At 36.2% G+C, this 13,437-nt stretch overlaps 1 protein-coding gene across 3 annotated transcripts in view; it reads left to right on the forward strand.

Moving 5' to 3' along the window:
- SYT14 (synaptotagmin 14) overlaps positions 1-12,204 on the forward strand; it is a 195,673-nt gene extending 183,469 nt beyond the window's left edge. For 2 of the 3 annotated variants that reach the window (XM_004775309.2, XM_045087062.1), the window contains 3 exons: positions 7,216-7,405; positions 9,936-9,992; positions 11,240-12,204. In XM_004775309.2, the coding sequence (XP_004775366.1) occupies positions 7,216-7,405; positions 9,936-9,992; positions 11,240-11,553 (561 nt within the window). In that variant the 3' untranslated portion in view covers positions 11,554-12,204. The remainder of the gene's footprint in view (positions 1-7,215; positions 7,406-9,935; positions 9,993-11,239) is intronic. The other variant, XM_004775310.2, reaches the window with a different exon arrangement.
- Positions 12,205-13,437: the final 1,233 nt, after the last annotated feature.

Consider the following 13,437-nt stretch of genomic DNA (forward strand, 5'->3'; position numbering starts at 1 on the left):
GACCAAGCTGCCCCTGTGCTTCTGACGAGGTGACTTTATCCCAGAGCCCCGGAATTAAATCTCATGGGTCCTAACACATAAGTTCTGGAGTTTTGCTTGAAGAGGTCAGCATGCTGTCTCCCTCTTTCCTACGGCTCTCAGGACTGCTAAAAACGATCTGGCAACTAGGAAGGAAGAGTCTACCTGAAAATAAAGCCAAATTTGGGAAACACACCTGCAAAATGGACAAAGAAAACTCATATCTAGAGACCTGGGTTAAGATGTGGGTCGGTGAGTCCCTGAGGCTCCTCTTGACTCGCTGTTGGTTACAGAAGCCAGTGCACTCCCTTGAGCTGCTTAAGCTAGTGAAAGCCGGAGGTTCTGCCACAGGCAACGGAAAGGATCCCGCTTCCAACACTACTTGAAATTTAAGTTCTCCACCCATCCCCACCTCCCTTATTAGTTATCCTTTGGGGTCACTCAGTAGCTCTACCCCTACTCAGACACAGAATGCTTCTCCTTCACCCTGGACTAGGGTTGGAGTGGGGCACGATTTGGAGCAGTTATGCTGTTCTTGCTTTCTCTTCCCTGAAATGGCCTCTGGTTATCCCTTCCTTCCCTAGCTGGTAGCAATTGAGACCTTGAGGCTGGGAAGGGGCCCCGAGGAAAGGAAGCGATGACACCATGTGGCAGTTCCAACACCGCAGCAGTGACCTCCCTCTTGTCACACTGCAGCACCCACTGCGTCCTCGTCGTCCTGTTTCCAGGAAAGTGTAAAAAGCATTTCATGTGTAAATTACATCAAAAACCAGAGAATATCTTCCAGCCACCGTGAAAATAAATTCAACAAACTATTCAAATTTATAGTAATTATCATTGCACAGCTCAGCAGTTTCACCTTAAAAATACTGACTCTAAGTGGTTACAAGTAAGGTAGAATCAATTTAGTATTAATAAAAAGCCCAGTACATTTCCTTAATAGGAATTATGTCATATTTTTAATCTTACAGGTTTTTTCCTCTCTATTTGCAAGTTCCCACCACCAAATTTTAACCTATTAATACAATTAAGGACATGGAGTGGGGTGTCATAAACACAAAGTCTGCTTATGGTAAACATTATATAGAGTTTACTCATTTCTCTGAAAAATTCAATAGACTTCTTTCTACTTTCACAGAATTGCTTATAATCCTCCACCCTAGGGCAGAGGACTCAGGAGGGAGGAGAGGAAATATTAAAAAGATAAAAGAAAAAAAAGACTGTGTTAGATGGAAAGAAGATACACTTTTCCTTTGGGAAGCCTGTGGGACTATTCCTTTAAGTAGACCTAATTATGATTGGGATTTGTTTGACTTTGGGTTAATCACCTGCAGTTACTGCAACCTAGGTGAGCCCCAGTTACAAATTAATGATGGGTTCTGCAGAGAGAGGAGACATTCCCGAGTATACACCAAATGGATCAGCATGCCCTGAGGAACAGTCAGAGGAAAGACGCCACTGGGGTATCTAGGATCTGTATTTAATTTGCCTTTCCTGCCATTAATCTATTTATATAGTTATTCCACACTGTTTCTGTTGTGCTCTCCTAGCTCCTTGGAATGCCACACCCATGCCAGCCTCACAGGGACTGTGGGAAGGACAAGAGCCAGGCACTTTTTCTAAGGGGCCAGAGAAATTCACAATGAATTCCTTTAGACAATAGTGTTTCCGTGTTGCGTGTTTTTTGTGTTTTGTTTTCCTCTTAAACACTACTATATTTCATCAGGGCTTCCTGAAATAGAATGTGATCATCAAGGATCGTATCACTCTTGCTTTTTTGTTGGGCTCAGAGACAAGGACATTTCTTGCAGCAGTGAAGTGAGGACAGAAGTTGGCTGTTTTCCCTCAGAAGCAAGAAAGGTCTTTCTCAGGACTTTCTTGGTACATCACTTTGTGGCTCAAAATAGGCAATATGACCTCTGTGTTAGTAAGAAAATATTAGATTCCTGTGTTATTATCTGATAGTAGGTTAATGTGAAAAATACTATATTATGAAAAATGTATTCCACAATATCCTAACAGATGCTGCTAGTATAATAGCCTAATGTAGCAAATGCACCAAATGTGCCTGAGCATGTTTTTGACACTATTTTCATAAGTGATGATATATCCTAATTGAAACTTACTAAAATTATGTTTTCTCCTCCAACTGTCATGAAAACATACCAAACTATGTGTTTTGTGTACCCATGATTTAGGAATATAAGATGTATATTCCCTTTGGCTTTCTCCTCTGTGATTTAGAATTAGATCTGAAAATATGAGATTTTGTCTCTCTGAATACCAGTCCAGGGGGTTAATTCTGTTCCCAGGTATACATTAATTATCCTTAATCACTTAAAAAGCCAACTGTAAATGCAAAGATTTGTAGAAAACATTTTTAGACTTTTTTTAAATTTGAAAAATCTACATCTAAAATGTTTTAAATCTAAAAATGCATTATAGAAGATAGTGTTATCTTTTTTTTTTAAACTTGTGGAGATAATTCCCTTAGGAATCTCCAGAGAAAGTTCTAAATATTTCTTTTTATCACCATACATTAATTTGTGCGTATATTGTATCCTAGTATTAGGTAATCCCTTCAGTAAGCCTTTTATCTTTTGAGATCCAACACACATTAGAAAAGTATGGAAAACAGGGGCACCTGGGTGGCTGTTTGTTAAACATCTGTCTCATGTCATAATCCTGGGGTCCTGGGATCGAGTCTCACATCAGGCTCCCAGCTCAGCAGGTTGTCTGCTTCTCCCTCTCCCTAGGTCACTTCCTCTGCTTGTGCCTTCTCTCTCTCTCTCAAATAAATAAATAAAATATTAAAAAAAAAAAGTATGAAAAACAAAAAAAGTACAACCCATGTAACCACAATCCAGGTCAAGAAATAAAACGTTACCAATACCCCCAGACACCCCCATCATGCCCTTCCCAATCACTGAACCTTCTCTCCCCACCCCTAGAGTTAACCACAATTTTGACTTTTACATCGATCCCTTTCTTGCTTGATTTACAGTTTTACCACCTATTCATGCGTTTGAAATACTGTGATTTAGTTCTCTCTGGTCTTTGGGTTTTAGCTTGGGGTTTTTCTGTGGTTGCTTTTTTTTTTGAAATTGACATAAATGGAGTTAATACAGCCGAGTGTCATTTTAGGTTCAACATTTTTCGCTCAAGTCATGTCCGTAAATGTAGTTCTAATTAGTTTTCATTGCTCTGGAGTGTGTATAGTATCAATGCTGTATTACATGAACTCACCCAAATTTATTTATCCATTCTGCTCTCTGGGGCTCTTGGGAGCAAAGCTGCTACGGACATTCTTTTGCATGTCTTTTGATAAACATCGCACATATTTCTGATATGGTATATACTGGTCATAAGGTATGTGTGTTTTTTTTAACATTTTTAAAAACCATATTGCTTTACCATCAGAGGGCCCATAAACATTCCCATTGCTCTGTGTCCTAGCCACATGATTGTTTCAGCCTGTCTGTTGTGTAAGGATACCTACATACCTGCATTTCCATTTCTCTCATTACTAATAAAGTTGAACGACACTTCATATATTTATTGGCTATTCTGTAAAGTTGCTGGTTCAAGTGTCTGGGACTTTTTATATTGTGTTGTCTTTTTTCTTGTTTGATTTCTAAGTGTTCTTTACATATTCTGGATTTGAGCTGATTGCAGTATATGTGTCGTAGACCTCTCTCACACCCAGTTGTTTGCCTTTTCACCATCCTAAAGATTCTGCTGAATCTCAGAAATTCTTAATTTTAATGTTTTCAGATTCACCAAGCTTTTCTTTTTTTTAAGATTTTATTTACTTATTTGACAGACAGAGACCACAAGTACAGAGAGGCAGGCAGAGAGAGAAGGGGAAGCAGGTTCCCCGCTGAAGAGAGAGCTGGACGTGGGGCTTGATCCCAGGATGCTGGGATCATGACCTGAGCCGAAGGCAGAGGCTTTAATGCAGTGAGTCACCCAGGTGCCCCATCAAGGTTTCCTTTATGATTAATACTTTTCTGTCCCTTTTAGGAAGTCTTTCCCTACCCTAAGATCATGAATATAATCCCCAGTGTTAACCTATGAATTTATCATTTTGCTTTTTATATTTAAATTCAGAATTGACTTTTGGTATGTTTTGAGGTAAGGGGTTGATTTTCATTTATTTCTGGATGGAGAACCAATTGTCTTCGCATTATTCATTAAAAAGATGATCCTTTCCCCACTGCTTTATGCTTCCACCCTTGTTGTAAATTGAGTGTCTGTTACACCTAGGTTAATTTGTGGGCTTTCTATTCTGTTAGTGTATTTTACATTGTTTCTGTCACATTGTCTTAAATAATGTAACTTTGTGATAAATTTTGATGCTCAGTAGAACAGGGCATTCTATTGTGGTTTTTTTTATTTCATTTTATTTTATTGTGGTAAGAACATTGAACATGATATCTATTCTTTAACAAATGTCTAAGTGTAAAATACAATATTATTAATTACAGGCACACACGGTACAGCAGATCTCTAGAACTTGTTCATCTTCTATAACTGTAACCATGTACTCCTTGAACAGCAATTCCCTGTTTCCCCTACCCCCACCCTTTGGCAGCCAACATTCTGCTCTCTGCGTCTGCAAGTGTGGCTATTTTAGAGATCTCATTTAAGTGGAATCATGCAGTATTTGTCTGTGCCTGGCTTATTTCACTCAGCATCACGTCCTCCAGGTTCAACCATGTTGTCACATATGGCAGGATTTCCTTCTTTTTTAAGGCTGAATAGTACTGCGTTGTATGTATAGACCACGAGCACTTCGGGATTAGCCTGTCAGGCTCCACAGAGAAACCCTTTGAGATTTCGACTGTTGAGATTTCGACTGTTACTGCATTTAATCCTTAGGCCAGTTTGGCGAGAATGTTACAAAATTGGGCTTTCTGATACATTACCATAGTACATCTGTGTAGCACTTCTCAGTTTACCTGTATTCATAGTTTTCTATGTAAAGACCTCAGGTATCATTTGTACATTTATTCCTAGATATTTGATATCTTATGCTCTAATAAATGCTAATTTATATTTTTTTTTCAATTTTTATTTTAAGTTGGCTCCACACCCAGCAAGGGGCTTGAACTCACGACTCTGAGACCTGGAGTCGTACACTCTATCAACTAAGCCAGCCAGACACCCCTAAGTGCTGTTTTTGAATAAATTTTATTTTCAGATTTATTGCTGATATATAGCAATGTATGGACTTAAAAGTTTTACTTTTGTATGTAACTGTAATTCATCTGAGGACTTTTTTAGATTTCTTTTGTACCTAATTACATAACCTACACATAAGTACAGTTTTATCTCCTTCCCTTCCAAATCATTATATATTTTATTGCATTGCATTGCATTGCATTTAGTAAGGCAAGGACTTTGACTAGCTGGAATTGCCACTGCAGTATTGATTAGAAGTAGTCAAGTTGGCACTGTTTGTCACATCCCCAATTTCAAAGGGGAAACATTCAAAAGAATTTCTTTTAAGTATGAAGTTACACATTGCTAGATATGGTTTGCCAATCATTTAATTTAGGGTTTTAAATCAAAGCTCATGAATAAGAAAATTCTGTAATTTTTTTTATAATGTTGTCAGGCTTTGGCTAGATTCTTAAAGTGCACTGGAGAGTGTTTCCTCTTTCCCTACTATCTGGAAGAGTGTTCATAAAACTAACAGTATTCATTAGAATTCACGAGTGAAGGGGTGCCTGGGTGGCTCAGGGGGTTAGAATTCACCAGTGAAGCCCTCTAGCTGAAGTTTTTGGGTTTTATATTTTGTTTGTTTTGGAAAGATTTTTAATTATGAATTAAATCTCTTCAGTAACCCTGTTCAGATATTCCATTTCTTCTTGTGTGCATCTTCGCTCGTTGCAGTTTTCTAGGAATCTGTCCATTTCATCAGAATTTCAAATGTGTTGGAAGAAAGTTGTTTTTACTATCCTTTTATGTTTTTGTGGTCTATAGCATACGTGGTGATGTCTCCTTTTTCATTCCTGATATTTGTTACTCATGTCTTCTCAAATTGGACTCTCTAACATTTATTTATTTTTATTACTCTTTTCAGATAGTTTGTTTTCATTATCATTTATTTACCATGAGTATTTCCAAATATATAGGCATTGTTTTCTTTATTAGAAGCTAGTTTTGATTTCTAGCTGATTAAAAGACCTATTCTGAATGACTTCTGCCATTTGAAAATCTTTGCTATTTGCTTTATTTTTGTGAATAGTTTTATGAAAATACCACTATGTGTTTGAGAAGATGTGTATTTCATAGTTGTTGGGTATGGTGCTCTACATATTACCATTAGGTCAGTTTTGCTTATTGTGATATTCGAATCTTCTACATATTTACTGTATTTATTTGTCTGGTCTGTTAGAGAAAGAAAGGAGGCTAAAGTCATCCCCCCCATTAGTCAACTAATTGTTGTAGATTTGCCTATTTCTCTTTCTGGTTCTGGCAATTTCTGCTTTCTATATTTTGAGCCCATGTTACTAAAAACATGGAAATTCGGGGGTATTTTATCTTCCTGGTAAATTGAAAGTTCAAACTGAGTTTACCTCTTTGTCTCTAGTAATGGTTATTGCCTTAAAGCTAAACTTGACTGGTATTATTGTAGCTACACTTTTCTTTTGGTTATTATTTGCATGATAAATTATATCCCACCCTTTCCAACTTTCTGTTTCTCAGTGTTCTACACACTGACTTTTAAATAACAGATAGTTTTGTTTATTTAATCAGAGTTTACCAATCTTCATCATTAAAAACACAGTGAGGACATTTACACTTATTGTAATTGAGTCTGAGTCCATGTCAGTCTTTAAAGGTTATTAAGGTTATTAAGTCTTTAAACAACAATTTTGCACATTTCAAAAATAGCTCATTAACACCTATGAGTTTAAGAAATTTATCCCCTCTGATTTGTATACAAATGTGTAGGGATTTGTGAAATCTTCTCATATCCTATTATTTCTTTGACTGCTGTATAATGAAAAGAGATCCAGGGACTAAAATACACTAAGAACAACATATCTAATTTAGCACTTTGGGAATTTTGCCTGCAGCTCTTGTCTTTATTGTGATTTACCTAATTCCAATAACACAGAATTAACAATGTATCTCTTAATATATCACTTTTACAAAATACTATAAAGACTTCATTCTTGATTGCAGGGCTGTGATTCCCAAATGAGTGTGTCAGAAATGTCCTGTAGTGAAAGTACATCCTCATGTCAGTCTCTTGAACATGGCTCCGTTCCAGAAATTCTCATTGGCCTGCTTTATAATGCCACCACTGGAAGACTATCAGCTGAAGTGATAAAAGGCAGCCACTTCAAAAATTTGGCAGCAAACAGACCACCCAGTGAGTGAAAAAAAAATTTTTTTAATGCTTATGTTTTCTGCACTTATGGGACTCTCAGTGTTAGGGGCCTCAATCCTATCATTTAGTCTGAACCGATCAAAATGAAATGGTATAATCATCAGCTAATCTGTTTCATGTTTTCTATTTCCAGTCATTTGGGAAGTAGAAAAATTTGAAATTCAAAGTATTAATTGTAAGGTGACAAGATTTTTAATTTTTCATAGTATCTGCCGAATAAATTATCCCTATCATAGCCGTTATCTTCCAATGGTAGAAAAAGTTAGAGGATTTTTTAAAGTTAGTCCTATTCTACAGATATGGTCAGGAATATGTAGAGCTATTGGTATCAACAGAAGAATGATGTGGTGTTTTCAGTCTGCATGCAGTACTATGAACTAATGCAGTAATTCTCTTTTCTCCAATAAGAATTTAAGAAGAAACTGTTTCTTCACATTTTTTTCTCCTTTAATATTATAAATTAGTACTGCCAGCAGAGTCTCTTCTTAAATGGCTTGGCTTTGCCTTTACCAGGACAAACAAAATAAGAAATAGTTTGATATTTCCCCTAGGTGCGAAGAGAGGAAAGCAAGATGGCGTACCCGTGCCCTGGTCTATATGCCTGTCACTCCTCCCTCCTTAACCCTCTTCCTGCTCCTGAGGATGGAGGCAATTATGGGATTGCAGAGAGAGTGTTCCTCAGTAAACCTCCAAAACCGTTTGTCAATCTCTGTGGAAATAAGTCGGGAACATAACAGCTTCTTTATACTTCTCTGAAATTAAGGCTGTTAGTGCCCTAAGCTCAAAATTTGAAAGGAAATCTTGAATGGTAATGGCCACCTTAAGTTTGCTCAAAGATTTCTCACAGAATCTTTTACTCTGAGTCTCAAATAATTATTGGAGTGGAAACTTTTTCCTCCCTTGAATTAAGTTAATTCATTTACCTCCAGATGTCCTCCACATTGTCTTTTTAATTCAAGTGAAAAGTCACAAAAATATAGCTAAGTATATAATGGAAACCTAAGTAATAATGGAAACCTTGCTTCTTACAGGTATTATGAAATGTATCTATTCCTGAATTAAAAATCAGAAGGCCAAAATTATGTGTATTTTTCTACCCTTGGATGAGTAACCTAACTCCCCTGAGTCTGTTTCCTCGTATGTAAAGTTGAGGTTGTGTCTGTCACAGGGTAACTGTGAGACTCCAGTCAGGCGAAGGTGCATCAAAGAAGGATGGAATTATTATTGTCCCCTTTCTCCTTTCAGAAGGAAGAATTCAGAGGGAGGAAAGAAGCAATTACTAGAATAAACAGCTTTGGAAATGGGACCTTGGTTCTCTTTATTGATACATACTTAGAATGCAAACTCAAATGGCCTGGGAAGTTACTTACATGAGCAGACTTGGCGGGTGAAAGATACAGAGCGTGAGGCAGTGACAAAGGCAGGGGCGCACACCCTGCCTCAAGACACTCCGATTCGAAACTTCTGAACACTGTAACGGATCAACAAAATATCATGTGGGGTCACATCCCGCCAGCAGCTCTCAGCTTGCCATTCCTGCTTTAGCTAACAGTTTAATTTTTGAACAAATATTTAACTTGAGATGCTAAAAGCCAGCAGAATGGAATGATACACTTGCCTTTCTGTCCTTGCTCGGAACCACTCTGACAGAAACAGAGAAACCAGAACTAAAATGAAGAGAGGGGGTGGAGGCAGGGGGGATGATAAACGGGTTGAGAGATTAGCATTCGCAGCTTAGAGTAGGTGTTTTCAGGTTAAAGAGCAAGTTGGAGAGATTACCATTATTTTAGAATCAGATCTTCAGTATCAGGGTAGTTAATGGTGTTCCCTGGGAGGCAGCTAGTAGGTAAATATAAGTTAACATTAAAATTAATTGTATGAAGAGGAGTATTTATAAAGCAAAATAGAATACAGTTTTATCAGTCTGTCTTATACTGTATATGTTATACAAGATTGTGACCCTTCATATATGCCTAATTCTAGGCTTTGAACTGTGTTATCAACTGAAAAATCCAAAGAAACCATGGGAACATTCAAGAGCAAAAATTTTGATAGTCCTATTTTATTTTGTTTAACTTAATTTTTTATATTACATTGAAAGCAATAGAAGCATTTGAAATATTTAATATTGCATGGAGAGACTTCAAAACTTAGCATAATAGTAGTTTGATAATGACTTTTATTCAGTCTTTTATATAGTCTAATAATTTGCATGATTCTATGTTCAATGTGCTTTAGACCAAGAGGCTATCATTATAAAGATGTTCCCCCTTTAAAGAAGTGTAATTTTTGTTTAAGATTACACAATGACCTTAAAAATTCGCATTCCATGAAATTTACCCAACAACCCTTTTGTTCAACCCCTCTACCTGAATTAAAATGCTAAAGTTTTGTGTTCTTCCAACTCCAGTGAACAGTGTTTCCTCTTTAATTCTAACCTTTGACCCTCTTTCACCCAACAATTGACATCTGGTCATTATTTCTTTTACTGCTTTCCACCCCCTGTTGTCAGATGGACTGTTCTGTTGTCTAAAACACTTGATAGGTGGACAGGTTTATATAATCCGAGGTGAGTTCCTGTAGAGGCTAATTGGATGTTGTCTTTTCATGCAAAAACAAAATACCCTAAAACTTGCCAGCAGTGAAGCTGTCCACCATGTTGGTTTCCAAAAAAAATGCACATTTATTATCTGTGGTACTTTAAATAAAACTAACTTAGAATTTATCTCTGATTATGGATGATGGTATTCAGAGTATGTAAAAATAAGCAAAACTTTTTAAATTAAAGGTTTTATTTTTCATGTACTATATTTTGATTCATACAATAGATATTTCATAAGAAATATTGCGATTTTCATTAAAATTAATTGAAATTTTAATATGAAGTACACATGATGGATCACCGTGCTGAAGATCATTTGCATGAGTCTAAAGAACCTGAAAACACAGATGTTTGAAGAGAGGGTTTATCTCCAAAATAATCAGGCAATGAACTATTATGTTTCACTTTGTACACTAAACATTACATCAATTTTTTTTGTAATTCATGAAAACAGTTAAGAATACCATACTTTAAATTTCACATTAAATTCTGCCAAAAAAGAATCCTGTAGTATTTATTTTAACAATCCAAAAAGCACATTAAATGTATTCTTGCATGAAACCCGGAGAAAGTTTTACTTGATTTGCTAAACTTTGAGCCCTTAATGCATTTGGCTTCATTTTGGCCCTTTCAGATGTTTTTAAAATATATTTAAAAACCACATCCATGCAGAGATTTTTTTGACATTTCATCCTAAGCTGTTTTGATGTCATCTTTGCATTCTTGTCTTCTTTTCCTCTTTACCATTTGCCTTCATTTCTATTTGTTTGTTTATTCTTTTTCTCTGAAAACACAGTGGAATGCTTTACAGTGTTGTGGCTAATTGAGCTTGCTAAGTGTTTATTAATGCTATGGTGTCCCATCCCCAATTAGTGAAGCTAATTGGGGATGGGGTTGGGCAGGGGTGGTAGTGGGAGGTCAAGGATTGGGGGTGGGAGAGTGTGGAGGAAGGATTATGAGGTATACCTTTAAATTCTAACTATGACGTAGAAATAGTGAGGTTGAGATGTTGTGACCCACAAAAGATTTGCATTCTCTGTCCTTGTCACATTTTATAAGCATCTACATCAAAATGGAATTCATTGAATTTCCATTAAACATGGTATACACCATATCCTTATAAAGACTCAGTGTTCTCAGCAGATGTCACAGGAAAGGTGTTTTGAGTTTGTTTAAAATGATATCTGTGGTATGTTGTTCTTTTTTTCCTGTAGATACGTATGTCAAATTAACTCTCCTGAATTCCATGGGTCAAGAGATGTCCAAATGCAAGACTTCCATCCGCAGAGGGCAGCCTAATCCAGTATACAAGGAAACTTTTGTTTTTCAAGTGGCCCTATTTCAACTTTCTGATGTGACACTCATACTGTCTGTGTATAACAAACGCAGCATGAAAAGGAAAGAGATGATAGGCTGGATTTCTTTAGGTCTCAACAGCTCTGGAGAAGAGGAGCTCAATCACTGGACTGAAATGAAAGAGTCGAAAGGACAGCAAGTGTGTAGATGGCATGCGTTACTAGAGTCATGATGAATAGGATAACTGAGCAATTACAATCCGAGGCAGCATTATCTCTGATTGCAGCATTGCTATTTTTACCTAGTCACCATTAGAAGAGCTGTTCTCTGAAGCGTCATCCTCACCATTCTACCCGAATGCTTTAAGGTCTGTGGAAAGAGCATCTAACACTGACATCAAATGAAGAAACAATGTGTCTCTGGTAGAGCTTCTTGGGGAAATGAGACACTTGCATCATCATTGTTAACAGTCCTCCAGAGCTTTAAGAACGTGCTTTTGGTTTAAAGTTAAGTTTACTTTAGCAAAAGAGTCAGTAATTTCATGGAAAAAAAATAATAAAAACTGTGATTTTTTTTTCTTTAAATCAGAATTTTTAGTCGCAACACTTTTAGGATTACCCTAAATATTAACCAGGAAACACATATTTTGACTGGCTCATCCCTAGTGTTGGAAATGTTTCTTAATCTGAAAAAGTACATGTCCAGCTCAATCATGAGGCACATCTAATGGTAAAGGGTTTCAATTACACAGAAAATTGTTTTATTTCAGATATTTTCCCTTTGTGCACTTAGTTTCATTGTGCCTCAGTTCTTCTCAATGGCACTCAATTTCAAGTGCAAGCAAGTGTTCATTTTCATAAAGTAATTTTTTTAATATTTATTTTTAAAAAAATCTCATTTCTTCATTTGCCTCTGCTTTCGCCTGATCCAAAGAGACCCAGTCACTGGACTGGTCCCTTGCAAGTCTTTTAGACAGGTTGTACTGTAGAACCACGTAACTTTCTGTTGAAAGCACTTCCTGTATTCTTGTATTCCAATGTAGGAAGCTAATAGAGCAGGACTTTACTTTAAAATTTCTTTCAACAATTGATTCTTTAAAATTGTAGTAGTGTGAAAATACATTTTTTACAAACTAAAAAAATATAATAGATAAGCTGTTGAAAATTGAAAACAGCTCAAGTTAAAGAAAATGTTAATTATCTGCTCTGAGAATGGAGTGACCAACACTGCATAAAGCAGGTAGTGTTCTGATAAGAAACTGTTCTCTCTAAATCTTCTTCAGTCTTACTTCAATTTGTACTTGTGATCTAAAGACTCTCCAGTTCTCAGTTTGAATCAAAACATCACGTTAAAAACAGTTCTGAGATTCCTTATGAAATTTCTAGTGACCTGTGACTAGATTTTATGAAACTTACAGATCCGTTCTTCAACGTGACGTCATCCTGTGCCTTTCATGTAAGTTACATTTGCTCATACAGCTTGAAAGTTGTATTTGCAAAATTAGGCCTTCGATTTTTATAAATGTAAAGATTCCTCAGAACAGTGTCACAAGATCTTTATTTCCTCTGAAGTATGTAAAAGTTGTATAATGTGCTAATTTTTTTAAATGGCAAGGCATTTTCATTTGTTGTTTTTATATTTAGGAACTCTTATTAATCAGGAATATTATAAGCTGTTTTCTTTTTAATTTTGCTTCTTACCCAGTATATAATTTTTTGCATAATACTTTATTAAATAGAATGTTTTGTATATATGAAAAATACTTTCTTTCTTCGCTTTCTAATTTCTAATTAAACTAGACAAAAACATACTATTTACCAGTTACTAAAAAGCAGCATACCATTATTCCTAGTCCCAACTAAGCACTATATATTATTGTAAGCAAGGACTTGTTATTACCATGATAACAAAACCATGCATAGACATTATTACTTCAGCTTGGCTCTACTGAAAGGCCTTAAAAGAAATCCAAAAAGACCGTGAACTAAAATTTTTTCGTTTAAAAAATGGCAGCTCTATGCACTCATATACACAAATTATAAGATAACCTACAGATGCTATATTGGGTGGCATGAGGTTTAAGAATGTGTGTTACAGAGTTACATGAAAGAGAAAA

This window comes from Mustela putorius, unplaced genomic scaffold (assembly GCF_011764305.1).
Source record: "Mustela putorius furo isolate JIRA1106 unplaced genomic scaffold, ASM1176430v1.1 tig00001012_pilon_pilon_pilon, whole genome shotgun sequence".
Taxonomy (NCBI): Eukaryota; Metazoa; Chordata; class Mammalia; order Carnivora; family Mustelidae; genus Mustela; species Mustela putorius.